General features: G+C 32.6%; 1 protein-coding gene across 7 annotated transcripts in view; it reads right to left on the bottom strand.

Moving 5' to 3' along the window:
- The window catches only part of DOCK7 (dedicator of cytokinesis 7), a 200,145-nt gene that overhangs the window by 24,861 nt on the left and 161,120 nt on the right, over positions 1-14,164 (bottom strand). For 5 of the 7 annotated variants that reach the window (XM_081308899.1, XM_081308896.1, XM_081308901.1 and 2 more), the window contains 6 exons: positions 12,449-12,607; positions 11,700-11,800; positions 10,190-10,382; positions 8,420-8,563; positions 5,687-5,818; positions 3,937-3,951 (listed from right to left, as the gene is read on the bottom strand). In XM_081308899.1, the coding sequence (XP_081165025.1) occupies positions 3,937-3,951; positions 5,687-5,818; positions 8,420-8,563; positions 10,190-10,382; positions 11,700-11,800; positions 12,449-12,607 (744 nt within the window). The remainder of the gene's footprint in view (positions 1-3,936; positions 3,952-5,686; positions 5,819-8,419; positions 8,564-10,189; positions 10,383-11,699; positions 11,801-12,448; positions 12,608-14,164) is intronic. The other 2 variants (XM_081308897.1, XM_081308900.1) reach the window with 1 other exon arrangement.

Here is a 14,164-nt window from a genome sequence, read left to right as displayed (position 1 = left end):
AACAACAAAAATAATGATACTCAACATTTTTCAAGTACTTACTCTGTTCTAGATACTTACTGTGTTCTAGACACTGGCTAACTATTTCATATGTATCATATCAATTCTTATTAGAACTCTAAGAGATTGGTACACTTATTGATACTCTTTACATATGAGACAAAAGTAATTTTCTCTAGATCACATTTTTATTAAGTGGTGGAGCTGGGAGTTAAACCCAATAAACTTGACACCTAAATCCAAGTTCTTGATTAAGCTATGTTCCCCATATTCTATATACCAATAAAAACTTTAAGTATGACCTTAGAACTATCATCCTCTTCTCTGATGTTGTCCTTGATAATTCCTGTGAGTTTTCTTGAGTAATTCACTTGAGAATTACCACCCTATGTTTTATCTTTTTCTGTTCTTTACTGTAATTGTTTTGTCATATTTGCATTTCCTTCCTATGTACTCCAGCATAAAATTCAAGTTGGCTTACCTATCAAACATATTCTTCTAAGATATACCTTACTCCATTACTTAATCAGAAATTTAGTTCTGCCCATTATATATCCCAGTCCAGAAAAAAAATAAGTCATGCTTAATATCTACATATTAAACATTTGCTGTCTATATCTTTTTCTTCCACAAAAATAGCATAAGGGGCAGAACAAAATCAGCAGTATAGTATCTCTCATCAGCGGCTCAGTAATGGTCTATATCAATTATCAGGGATGCATCAACTACTAGAAAGTATCTCCTCTTAGAGACAGTAAGATTCTTCCCACTTACTGTGTTTTCCTTAAATGTCTCCATATTTAACTTCACCTTCCTGGGGTACTCAATTGATGTTTTATACCTACATTAGCCTTTTTTTTTTTCTTGTTGTCATATTTTCCCACTCAGCTGCCTAAAAATACTTGTTTTATATTTCATCCTCTCAACTTAATCTCCTTCTTTCAGTGTACATTCCCTTCCCTTCTGTCAATATAATCAGCTGTTTTTAATTCTGCTCCACTTTTTATTTACTTGGATGAGTTACTTTTTCTCACTCAGGTTTAGAGCAGATTAAAGACTATAAAATTCAACAGAAGCCATTAGGTCAGATCTATGGTCTATTTCTGAGCACATAAAAACCAAATATTGACTCATTTATGTTCATCCAACCTACTACCACTAATAAAAGACTTAAAACATAGTCATTCTGGATGTTTCAATCTCAAAATTTCAGTAACCAACATTTCTCTGTTGATACAGTAGAGCGTTTAGCTTAATAAAGCTAATACCATCTTTCTAGCCTTTCTGAAGACTATAAGATGTATCTACAAAAGAAGGATATTCTCTTAAAAGAAATATGTTGTAATCTTTAAAAATAAAACGAAGGGTCATGTGATAATGTTATTAGAATTTGGGGTGGATTTTTTTTAAAAGTGTAAACTTTATTGGTATATTTCTGAATACAAATTGATCACTATTTGGCAAATGGACAAATATAACTTTTGAAAATAAACATGCACACAAAATATGAAACAGTTATAAAATTCTCATAAAGAGATTCAATATTTTTCTTTCTTCTAAAAGTAAAAAAAAATGCATCCCAAGAAAGAAATGACTCATCTCCTAAAATTTCAAGAAAAATAAAAGGCCTTGTGGAAAAAGTGAACATTAAAGAATCATTAAGGAATGGAAACTGGCAGAGTAGAAAACAGCCACACAATTCCTTGAGGAGTCTGATTTGTTATTTTGAATGGTAAATACTTCACCGAATTGTTAAATATCACAACTCTTATCTCTTTTTCTCCCCATCCCAAAAGTTTGCCAAGTCCAACAATCTGTACAAAACAAAGGAGCATAATGAAAAATGAAACACAGTGCTAATATATAAACCCAGAGGGCTTTTTTTCTGTAAATTAGGAGTGAGTTATCAATTTAAAAAGTCTTCCTACAAGGTATAATTTATCCTTATTGGATTTCAATTCATGAAAGTTCTATAAGAACATTAAGAAATTAGCTTGAAATCATAGTTTTTAGGAAAAAAATGAAATTACTGAGGTTTTCACAGAGTCATAAAGAAAAATATTCACAACATAGGAACTTACCACAATAGACAATAGTAAAAGTAGGGAGTAGGGTCAGCAACCAGGGGCAAGAGAGAAGAGAAAACAGAAAGCATTTTAATTAGGGAAATTTCAAAATAATTAAGCAGCAAATGGTAGCAAACACATTCTTTTTAAAAATGCAAGCATCCATTTAAGTTTTACAAGGGAAATGCAAAAAACAAACGTGCAACAAATTTAGAAGCTACAAAGCTAAAGGTCCAGTAAAAAGTAGTGACAAAAATACAAACAAGAAAATAAAGTCTGTGCGACTTTTACCATGCAATAAACATGATGAAAGAATGGTATTAATGTCATAACCAGTGAAAATAATACCTTTCAGGGGTCGATTTAACATCAAGCAGACTAGTAATAAACTGCTCAGAGGTTTCAATGTATTACTATAATTTTCGTTATACAATAATTTTCATCATAGGCCTAATTTTCAGCCAATTCTACTACATGTTAGACTATCCATAAGGAACTTTATCTTTCACAGATAACCATTGGCTCTTAACTGAACCAATGAAATGAATGATTATATCTCAGGTATTAATAAAGTAATATACATTTAATCTAGAGAATTAAAGTAGATGTAAAGGTTCTGGCTTCACCTAAAGAAAGGCAAAAGGTGGAGACTATTTCAGAAATAGAAGAAAACACTGTCATAACATTCATTCCTAAGGTTTTCTATTTGGGTTCCAAAACAGATATTGCAATGCAAAACCAAACAGAGAAGTCTAAGCTGTTGAGTCAACATAAACCTGACTACAAAGTGAGAGGCAAAGCAGAGAGCTTTACAAATATACCTAGCTTTAAGTGGCTGGGGTTATAGCTCAGTTGGCAGAGTGCTTGCCTCTCATGTACCGGTCCCTAGGTTCAATTCCCAGCACTGCCAACACTCAAACACACACTCACTCACACTCACACTCACACCCCTAGACTTAAATAAACCTGATTTATATTACCTAGTTTTACCTTAGCAAAATAAATTAGGGCATAATTTACAGAATTTTTTCCTTTTCAGAAAGATATAAAACAACAGTTATCATTTTTTCCTGAAAATTTCCAGGTAAGATTTGGTTTACACATAACTTTTTACAAGCCTAATATATAAAAGGAAGTACATATAGTTTTTAACATTATCAGAATATGAGATCAAATTAAATTTCAAGTTCTATCAATCTTTTTATCCCTCTCATCACAAACTTTAAATAACAAAAGTGAATTTCTTTCCTCAAGAGGGCTTAAACTCAAGGTGATATGACTCAAGATCAACTTAACACAGTATTTCATCAGTGCTAAGATGCATGGCTTTTTTTGCTCATGTTTTAATATCTCTGTAGTTGGTATTCATCTCTCAACTCACAGGATTGTTTTGTTTGTTTTTTCCCTTTCTTAAAGGCATATTAAAGTAATAGTATGTCTTACAATTTATGGCATCTTAGAGTAGATGAAATATGGTATTTTATATTTATACCTCTGAGCAATAAACATAAATCGACCTCTGTAAAATGAGGTGAAACAATATGGTTAAAAAAAGAAATCTGTGTATAAATGTTGATGAAAGAAATGTTTCAAAGGATAAAAACAAACTAAAGTGATGACAAAGTGGCTCATTTACCAAAGAATCTCATTAGTGTAACATATGGATTTCCATGCACTGCCTATAACCTCTTAATAATAAATTTCTTAAAATAACTTACAGTATTTTAACAAAATTTCTTTGGTTAATGAATTCAGTTGATAGCAGATAGCAACAGAATGCCCACAGCTAGCAGATGTGGGTAAAGCATTGGCATAAGAAATCTGTCAAATCAATCTATTAGTGTCTTTAACTAACTAAAACATTACCTACCTCCCAGCCAGTACTCTGTATAATAAAAAGTAAAAAAGGGCAAGTCATATTTAAAAAAAATATATTTAAAAAGAAAAAAAAGGCCAAAGGAAGATGAAGAGTGTAAGGCATCATATACCATGATTTCTTCTCCATGAACAGAACATTATAATATTTAAAATAGCATATTCTTTCACTTAAGACCTATAATAATTTTATAAAGTGCTTTTTCGAAACCTAGAAGTTAAAATATTGCCTTTTGAAATTTGAAACATTTGAAGTGAAAAGTGGAAAATACTTTTTAAAGTCAAAGTACACATTTTGGGGAAAGAAAACCAGACGCTTGTTCCATTTATGTGTCTAAATCAGATCTCCAACTATGGTGAGCTGTGCTTCACTGAAATATCCATGTTAAATTGGAATATAAATTGTGATTTTGCTCAAATGCTACTAATATAAAGGGATGAAACTTCTTGGAAATAACTAGCTCTAGATGTTCCAAACTTGACATCTACAACTTGTAATTTATAGCTTTAGAAACTGGGATAAGGTTCCTTCCTTAGTAGATGTACAACTGATTATAAAAAGACCCACCTGTTATGATCCTGAAGCCTAATCAAACTTTAGCAACTATAATATTTTAGAAAGTAACAGAATCCTGGCTTAACAGGATCAGCAGCCCTCTGTTATTTTTAGGTCATATAAATTCATTTATAACTGCTTAGCCCATAGCAAGAAAGAGAAGGCCAAGCTGATAAGATAATAAAGTAGGACTAGTACTGAAAGGAGATAAATTCTACTCTACCTCCTTTGTAGAGAATGGCAGCAGCAGGTAATAGCAGGGTAGCACAGGCAAGAAAACAGAAAAGTGGAGACTGGAGAAGGCTCAATGAAACATTTCAGAGTATTTCAGTGGAGCCAAGAATTTAGTTTCAAGAAAATCAATTGCTAAAACCACACTTAATTTCAATTTTGGTGACAACATGGGGATTACAGAATGAACTATAAAGTACTAAATCATACTGTTATAATTAAATTATATAATATGTATTTTTTTTCATTATTTTCACTAAGTACTACTTTCATATTACAAATATAACAAAAGATGATAATGTAAACATCTAGGAAGAATGAAGTTCAGTTGCAGTCATTAAAACTATTAGAAGTTCAGTACAATTTCACATCATTGAATAAAAAAATAAATCTAGAAACTTTTTTGGCAGCAAAGGAATAAATATCAATTTAAAAATCAGATTCAATTATAACCTACACTGTGGAACAGAAAATAAATCAATATTTTTAAAAACTTTCTAATAAGCAATTTCTATTTATTTATTTATTTATTTATTTATTTATTTTTGGTGCCAGGGATTGAACCAATGGTTTTCAAATCTCCAGCCCTTTTTATTTTTTATTTTAAGACAGGGCCTTGCTAAGTTGCTGAGGCTGGCTTTGAACTTGAAATCTTCCTGCCTCAGCCTCCTAAACTGCTGGGATTACAGGTGTGGGTCACCATGCCTGGTCTAGTAATTTATTTTTAAAAAACAAAAGAAAAAAAAACCAGACTATGTGTAAAGTCATAATGATCATCATCTACTTTAAGCAAATTCATTTTTTGTTAATTAGTCTTTAGCCATTAACCATCATTTTGAGTGCTCACTTATAACCCGATTAAAATGATCACTTCATGGAATTTAGTTTGACATCAGAACACTAAGGCTTTTACACAGTTTTCTCTGCTTATACTTAAGCTAGAAATTGGAATCATTACCTGGTGAACAATTTTGCTGAATGCTTCTTGAAGTTTACCATGAATTGTGGATAGTTTCTTTGCATCCCGATTAGCTTCATGAATAGGAATAAGTACTTTGTAAACCTCATTAACTGCTTCATACATGCCAGCCTATAAAAATAATGTTTATAAGACATTGCATTTTTATATTAATAAGAAAGTAAAATAATTGTGATTTATAAATTCACAATATTTCTTCTGACAATACCACTGAAGCTTTTCCAATAGGACATTAAAATAAACAGTATTATTTTTTAGCTGTATTAAAATGTATAACAAAAGAATTTTACACAATGTATGATCTCCTCTGGATGGATAGATATGCATGTATGTATGTATGTATACACACACACATATACATATGCATACTTATGTTTCTATATAATTTGAATTGGAATTCTGCTTTTATGTATCCCATAATAACTTCTCTAAGGTATATATGTGTATGTGTATATATACTTACTTCAAAAGATTTTTGTGGAAACTAATTCTGAGCAGAGGAATAAAAAAAATTCAATTATTATACTGGTCATTGATACCTAATTCTACTATAATCTGATAATCTGGGTCCTCCTGGGAAATTAAAACCATTTACTTTTCAAAAATACTAAGCTGACATAGAGAATCTCCTATAGAAAAATCTTCAAACAATTCGATCTTTAACAAAATATGAGAAGGTTTTGAGCCACCAGATTTTCTTCTCCTGGGGGCTAGTTAGTCAGCCACTGGTTGATCTGGTTATAATCAGAGTGGGAGACAAAATGTGTCTGTACTACTGTTTCATCCCTTATCCTTAAAAATGGATTGATACTGTAGAGAGAAGATGGAGATGTATTACAAAAGCAGCTGATGAATTCTCATTGCTTCATAAATCAGCAAGCATACTCTCCCAAGGATATATACATGAGGCCCTTATATTTCTTAGTCAGTTCATAGAAGTATATTTAAGCAATAATATAGCTAATCGTGAAATACATAATTAAGATGTTCAGTAATTATTTAAATTAAATTCAAACAGATTAAACTGAAAAAGAATGGAATTCATAATTATGCAACATATAATTATGTATATGCAATATACAGTTATATACAAAAAGAATGAAATTATATATAAGCAAAAAAATTCTGTAATATAGGTCATTGTCACCCGATCTAAATGCACTACTATAAATTATCAAAATTACACACACAAGGGTCCGGGGTTATGCCTCAGCGGTAGGGTGCTCACCTAGCACATGGGAGGCAATGGGTTCAATCCTCAGCATCACATAAAAACAAATAAAATATTGTGTTCACTTATAACTACAAAAAATTTTTAGAAAATTACACACATAATATATATAGTTATGTTTACTGAAATATTCTGTAAAAAACAAAAAAGCTTTCTCCCTTTCAGAAGAGGGGAGGAATTGGACAGTCAAGGTCATTAGAGGCAAGACATTTATACTCTTAAGACTAACACTACTACGTTTTATTTATTTATTTACTGAATTTTGTGTTATTGGGGATTGAACCAAGAGGTACTCTACCACTGAACCACATCCTCTGTCCTTTTTATATTTTATTTTGAGACAGGGTCTTGCTAAATTACTGAAATTGCCCTGGAACTTGCAATTCTGCTTCTGCTCCTGGGATAGTAGCTGAGATATAGCTGTGTGCCACCATGCCCAATTTCATTACATTAAATAGATGTAGGTGCCAATAATTATGATAACAGAAAGCATAGTAGTACTTACTTGGACACAGCACTTTACATATTTTTTTAACTCACTGAATCCTAATAACAATTCCATGGAGGTAAGTACTATATGAGGTGAAGTTGATATATAAGAAAAATGAGACACTCATAGATTAATTTGTACCATGAAGTAATAAAACAAGTAAGTAACAAAGGTAAGAACATTGGCAATATGCCTTCTAAATCTGTGTCATTAGCCAATATACTACTATAGGATAGGGCTAAGACCTGAAGAAGAAATAACCCATTCCCAATTGGGAAGGAGAGCAGCTTTGCATGTTACCTAAGGCTTCACTCTTATCCTACCATGAACCTCATTATCTTCCAAACCTTGCTGCTGAAACACTGAACACTAAGCAGAAAAATCAGAGAAAGCACCAAGCATAATTTGGCTCTTTTCCTTCTATAAATATACCATCTGAGCTCCATCTTACTGCTTCAATTCTTCACAAACAGATGGGAGGAGATAAGGATTTGGGTAGTCAGGCAAGGGATTCCAAATATAGTTTAGAAAACTTAGGTAAGTTTCAAGACCCCAAAATCTACCTAATAAGGCTAAAAAGCAACCAATGGGATGGATAGCTAGCTATAATTTTCTGCTCACCAAGGCAACACCCAACAAACTGGAAAGAAGAGTCTCCATTTCACCCTGTATACAAGCTCTATTTATACAGCCATGTTAGTCCACTCAAGTAGAATTTAAATTACCCAGGGAAGTTTTATTTTATCTGTTGCAGACTATATGCTGGTTCATAAACAAATGAAAAACACTAGGTAAATGACAAGATTATTAAAATAAAAAAGGTAAGCAATGATGAATCTAAAAAGAAAATCTGTTCCTACATGCTAAAGGTATTTGGAGGAAATTATCTTAAAGGAAAGGCAAGATCACAAGTCAGAGAAAATAAATATACATGTCACTGATAATTAGGAGGTATGAAACTGTGGAAAGAGAATGAACAAGAGTCATCTACCATAGAGAAAGAAGCAGCTGCTTGTTCCAGTAATCCCACAAGTCCTGACTCAGTAAAGTACTTTCCAGAGCAGATACCTTCTTCATCTGGAGATACCACATCATCCGAGACTGCAGATTCTTCCAAAACATTAGATGAAATATTCTAGGGGAAAAAATTGAAAAGATTTGCAAAATGGAATTAATTTTGTAGCATGAAAAATGCACATGAAGAAGTAATTAAAGGTGACATATAATTGTCAGCTTAAGCTTAAAAAAAAATAGGAAGGGCTAGGGACATAGTTCAGAGTAGTAGAGTGTTTGCCTAGCATGTGTAAGGCTTTGGGTTCAACTCTGAGCGCCAGGAAAAAAAAGGGTAAATAATAAAAAGACTTTTAGTTTTTGAAAATGACAATAAAATGGCAACACTATTGCTAGATAACTTTCCCTCAATAAAAAGTTGTGGGAAAAAAAGATTAAGAAAAATCATGGACTAAAGAATGATATGACTTAGGACACCTAAGTCTTTCTTCTTGATTTAGCTGATCTCAAATATCTCTATAAGGGAAATTAAAGTACAAAAGTGGTCTCCTGGGTTGCCTAAAAAACACTAAGTTAATAAAAAAAAAGGCAGGTGGAATAAAAGCCTTATTACCCTATAATATTACAATCAGCCATTGTTTCTAAAGTAAGACATGATACATACATACCTTAAATATATTAACATAAACTTTTACTGTAGATGTACACTCACTGTCAACTTTTGAAGTAGGTCCAAGGCCTTTTCTTTGCACATGGGTATCCAGATCAGAGTTTTATGCAGTTTCTCTTGAGTATAAAGTAAAAACTTGAATTTGAAGATAAATCAAATTATCCTAAATTTTTAGATTTTCCCCTCCATCTTTTTTATATTTGTCTGATACAAAATTAATTCAATAGCAATTATTTTAGAGGTTTACCTTTACTGAATCTTTGCAAAACAAAAATTTAAGTTTAGTTTCCAGACAAGTAATTTTCTTCATTTTAATATCATCAGAAGATATAATACTTAATTAAATTTTGTAATATCCCAAACCTGTCTTCACAGGTTTTGAAGGAAGGCAAAACATAACTGCCTCCTGCCTCCTATTTTTTTGTCATTATAAAGGAATGAATCCAGGATACTCTATTACTGAACTACATCCCCAGCCCTTTTTAGAATTTTGAGACAGGGTATCCCTAAAGTTTCCCAGGCTGGCCTTATACTTGTGATGCTCCTGCCTTAGCCTCCTGGGTTGCTGAGTGTACCACCACACTTGACCATAACTGACTCTTGGTAAGAAAAGAATTCAATTAGTGGGTCAGAGGAAAGTACCTCTACTAGAGAGTAAACTATCATCTGTGAATTATGATATTAATATATTTTACACAGGGAATGAAGAATGTTTATTCATTTGGTGTGTTTAGTAAAAGCCAACTAACAATGTGGATTGTAACACATTTTCAAAAATGCTAAAGACCATAACTGGTTACAAAGCAGCAAAGGCAGAAAAAAAAGGAATTATTGATAATTTACAGGTAAGAAATTGTAGAAAGAAAGTTAATAAGAAATACTCTTGAAAATGCATTAGTGGAAAAAAATACATTAGTGACAATGATAGTATAATATTAATGTTAATTGACTTCATCACACTTGAGCTTTAATTTTTGTGCTTTCTTTACAAACTGAAGGACTCTTTTATATACCAGTGAGTAATATTTAGAACATGAACAGGACATACCTTGATTTAATGTATACCTGGCAGACTCCTACCTGAAATGTTACACATCCCACAGGCAGATATTTCCGGTCCTCCAACATGCTCAAATATTCAGCAACGAGTGCAGCTGAGTGGACTAGACATTGTGCAGCTTCAGCATGATTGCTTCGTTCCGAGTGTTTGCCAGCCATGTTCTGCAACCAGGTCAATCGTAGATCTGGAGAGGTCTGGTAACCTTTGGCAATTCTAATTGAAACAGAAATTCTTCTCTATTAGCATGTGCTTCGCAAGCTAGGAGAAATTTTAGACAGCTTGTTCAGAGTTTACATGGGCAAGTTTCTGTTTCTGCATACAAACTATCAAAGTTGTTGTTGTTGGTGGTGGTAGTACTGAGTACTGGGGATTGAACCCAACAGTGCTCTACTACTGAGCTACATTCCCTGCCCCTAACTTTTTTTGAGGGCCTTGCTAAATCGTCCAGACTGATCTAGAACCTGTGACATGACTTTCCTGCCTCAGCCTCCTGAGTAGCTGGGATTATGGATGTACACCACCATGCCCAGCTATGTCACCTTTACTTTAAAAAGAATAAAGTTGTTTTACTGTGTCTCTAATGAGCTGCAAAATGGAAAAGAGCGGGTCATACAGTAAAGAAAAATTCTAAAGTTTTACTACTGATCTATCAAGGTATAAAAAGGAGGCTGGGCACATTGGCACATGCCTATAATCCCAGTGGCTCGGGAGGCTGAGTCAGCAGGATCGCAAGTTCAAAGTCAGCCTTAGCAGTGGCAAGGCCCTTAACACAACTTAGCGAGACTTCATCTCTAAAAAAAATAAATAAATAAAAAACACTAAATAGGGCTGGGGAAGTAGCTCAGTGGTCGAAAGCCCCTGAGTTTACATGTGAACTACAGATTTCTCAAAATTTGTCCCTGGAATCAATACCTTTAGTCATAAATATATTTAAAGATAATTAGTGGCAAAACATACATATACTGTATTTTCTTCTTAAATGACTGATTTATACTAATAAAATACAGGTTTTCTAAAATATAAGAAGTCTGGGATCTGGGACACCAACATGTTAAATATGTGTCTATGATTATTTTTGAAATCCTGTTTTTGATAAGCAATGAATAGGTATGCATAGTTCTTTTTTAAAAAAATAGCTTAACTGCGGCATAAGTGAGTGGTAATAAACTGCAGATATATGTACAATTTGCTAAGTTGTGACATGTATATACCCATAAGACCATCAAAACAAGTAAAATAATATAATGAACACATTCATCAATCTCAAATTTTTTCATACCTGTTTGTCTATATTCCCTCTTGCTCTTTCCACTTCTTCTCCCACCATTCCCAGTCAAGAACTGCCTTTTATTACTATAGTTTTACATAGTTCTTAAGAGGTGACACAGAAGATCTAAAAAGCAGCTTGGAACTTTTCAATCTACCATTAGAAAATCACTTAAATAACATTTGTACATTTAATTTTTAAAATATAATGTTATTTAAGTCTTATCCATTATATAAACTATAAGGGAATCAAACAAATATTACCTGTACATTAGATCAATCAACATTTCAGGATCTTCCTGGTGTTCCTTCATTTTAACAGTATCAGAAAGGATCATGTGGAGATTGAAAACCAGATCTTGGACCTGCAACAGAGAATTATATAAAAATGTTTATTATTCATTTACAATCACTAAATTGGGAGATATTTCAGATAAACACCTAGATATTTCAGAACAAATTATATGATATTGATAGAGTTTTACAGAGGGTAGGAATGCTGGGGTATGGAAAGGAAAGAATAGTAAACTATATAAATTGCTTAGACCATGTTTTTTCAGTTCTTTCACCTGGAAACATGGAGAGCTATAAGCAGAAATAAACTATAAGGATATAGGGAATAAAAAGTATAAAAGAAAAATTCTGTCCTATGTTTCTGATTTTACTAAAATATAATTTATAGAAACTTTAGTTTTTAAGGCAAACTACTACTATTTGACTAATAAGTGGGAGTAATGTTTCATTATAACACTTTATCTGTATTGCCTAAATCTATGGTTTTACTTGTTACAAATATACAGAATTAAACCGAAAGATACTGAGTATTCCCAAAAGGAAAGGTATCTTAATTAAAAAAAAAAAAAAGATTCAGTCTTCTCTGAGGCACATGATAAGAGGACTGAAAGAAAAACAAAGGACTCACCAGCAAAAGTGGACATTTGATTTAACAATCAGAAAAGTGCCTATTTAACAAACATACTTCAATTAATAATTTGTAAAGTAACATTTCAGACCTGATCAGGAAATGTTGTTTCCCTCAATTCCAGATCTTCTTCAGCATATGTCAATATTGTCTTCAAAGAGCGTCTTAAAAATTCTTCATTAAAATTCTGAGATGTGCCCACCAAGGAAGATAGTGACATTGTTACTTGCATTTTAACCCTGGCAAAGTTCTGTAACAGAGAAATGGTCAGGTCAGTATTTAATATAAGAAAGCTTAGAGTAACAAATGTTTTTTTCCTTTGCCAGAAGAAAAAAAAAATATTTGATGAAAAAAAACACCATTCTGAGTTAATAATAAATTTTAAAGTAATGAAATATGCATATTGAAATCTTATCTTTAATCTTAACGCATCTTAGAATCTTACTACAAACTTAGACTCTTACTACGAGTAATGTGCTAAGAAAGAGGGTTAAAAAAAGGCACGTGTTAAGAGTTGAATCAGAATTGTGTCTAGTTCTCTATGTTTATCTATTGTGAGGTATGTTATTAACAATAACACTACTTTATTGATAAGGTTAAGAAGCCTGGCTGACATCACAAAACCCTTAAGTTGTAGAAGTAGCATTTAAACTCTAGTCCATTTAATTAGGTCCCTACTATATGAAAGTAACTTAACATACTTCATGCATTAAGTAACTTAGGGCAGAATCTTTTGGAGTGATGTCTTTAAACATTTAAGATGTACATTCTTCCCTTTTTAGTGTAAATCCATTTTTGTTCCACCATTCCCTGTTATGAAACCACTCTTAGGAGGTTATCAATGATAACCAACTAATTGCCAAATCCAGGATACTTTTTGTCAATATCCTATACTTGACAAATCTTTGTATATTCGGATGTACTGATAATTGATAATTTCCTCCTAGATCTTCAGTGGCACCACTTTATACTAGTTTTTCTATTCTTCACTCCTCTTTCAACTCCTTTGTTCCTTGGTTGTCTTTCTTAAATACCAGTGTACCCAAAATTCTGTCAAAAACCTCTCTTCACATTTGATATGCTCTGATGCTTTTGCCTTCAACTAGCCTAAATATGTATTTTTGTTTTCAAATTTTTCTCTAGAGCTCCAGACTATCCTGTTTTACTAGAGAGCTCCATCCAGATGTTTCAAGAGTACCTCAAGGTCAACATGTCTAACATACCTTGCCTTCCTTTTGATTATCTAAGTAAATGATGGTACTATTCTTGTAGTCATGCAGGCTAAAAATCTAAGGGCCATCCCATACTCATTCTTCCATTTTATTGGTATAATAAATCTAATCCATGCTATCCCCAAATCTGTTCTAATCTGTCCTTTCTCCATTCCCAATGCCACTGCTTTAGTTTACATCCTTACAATTTCTTTCTTGGATTACAGTAATAATTTCCTAGTTAATCTCCTTGACTTTTTCTCTTATGTCTTAAGGTCATCTTCTCTGTGTAGCACCAGGGATTTTTCTGTAATATGCATATCCTAACACATCACTCTCTCCTTAAAATACTCCAGTGACCTCCCATAGCATTAAGGATAAAATTCAAGTATTCAATTCAGTAAATAAGTCAAACTATACAGTACAAGTGAGAGTACATTGAAAAACAAAGAAATATCAGCGTATAAGTTAGTCTAGGTCTTTGCAATTATGACTTTATCCCTTAGTATTCTCTCTTCCAGCCACAAGTATCAAAGAGTGACAAAAGGCTTGTGTTTGCCTGTTTCCTTCTCTTATCTCCATGACTTTCTAATTAT

This window comes from Spermophilus citellus, assembly GCF_964194105.1.
Source record: "Spermophilus citellus genome assembly, chromosome: 9".
In the NCBI taxonomy this organism is placed as follows: Eukaryota; Metazoa; Chordata; class Mammalia; order Rodentia; family Sciuridae; genus Spermophilus; species Spermophilus citellus.
The sequence above is the reverse complement of the archived record's forward strand: the minus strand, read 5'-3'. Positions and strand labels throughout refer to the sequence as shown.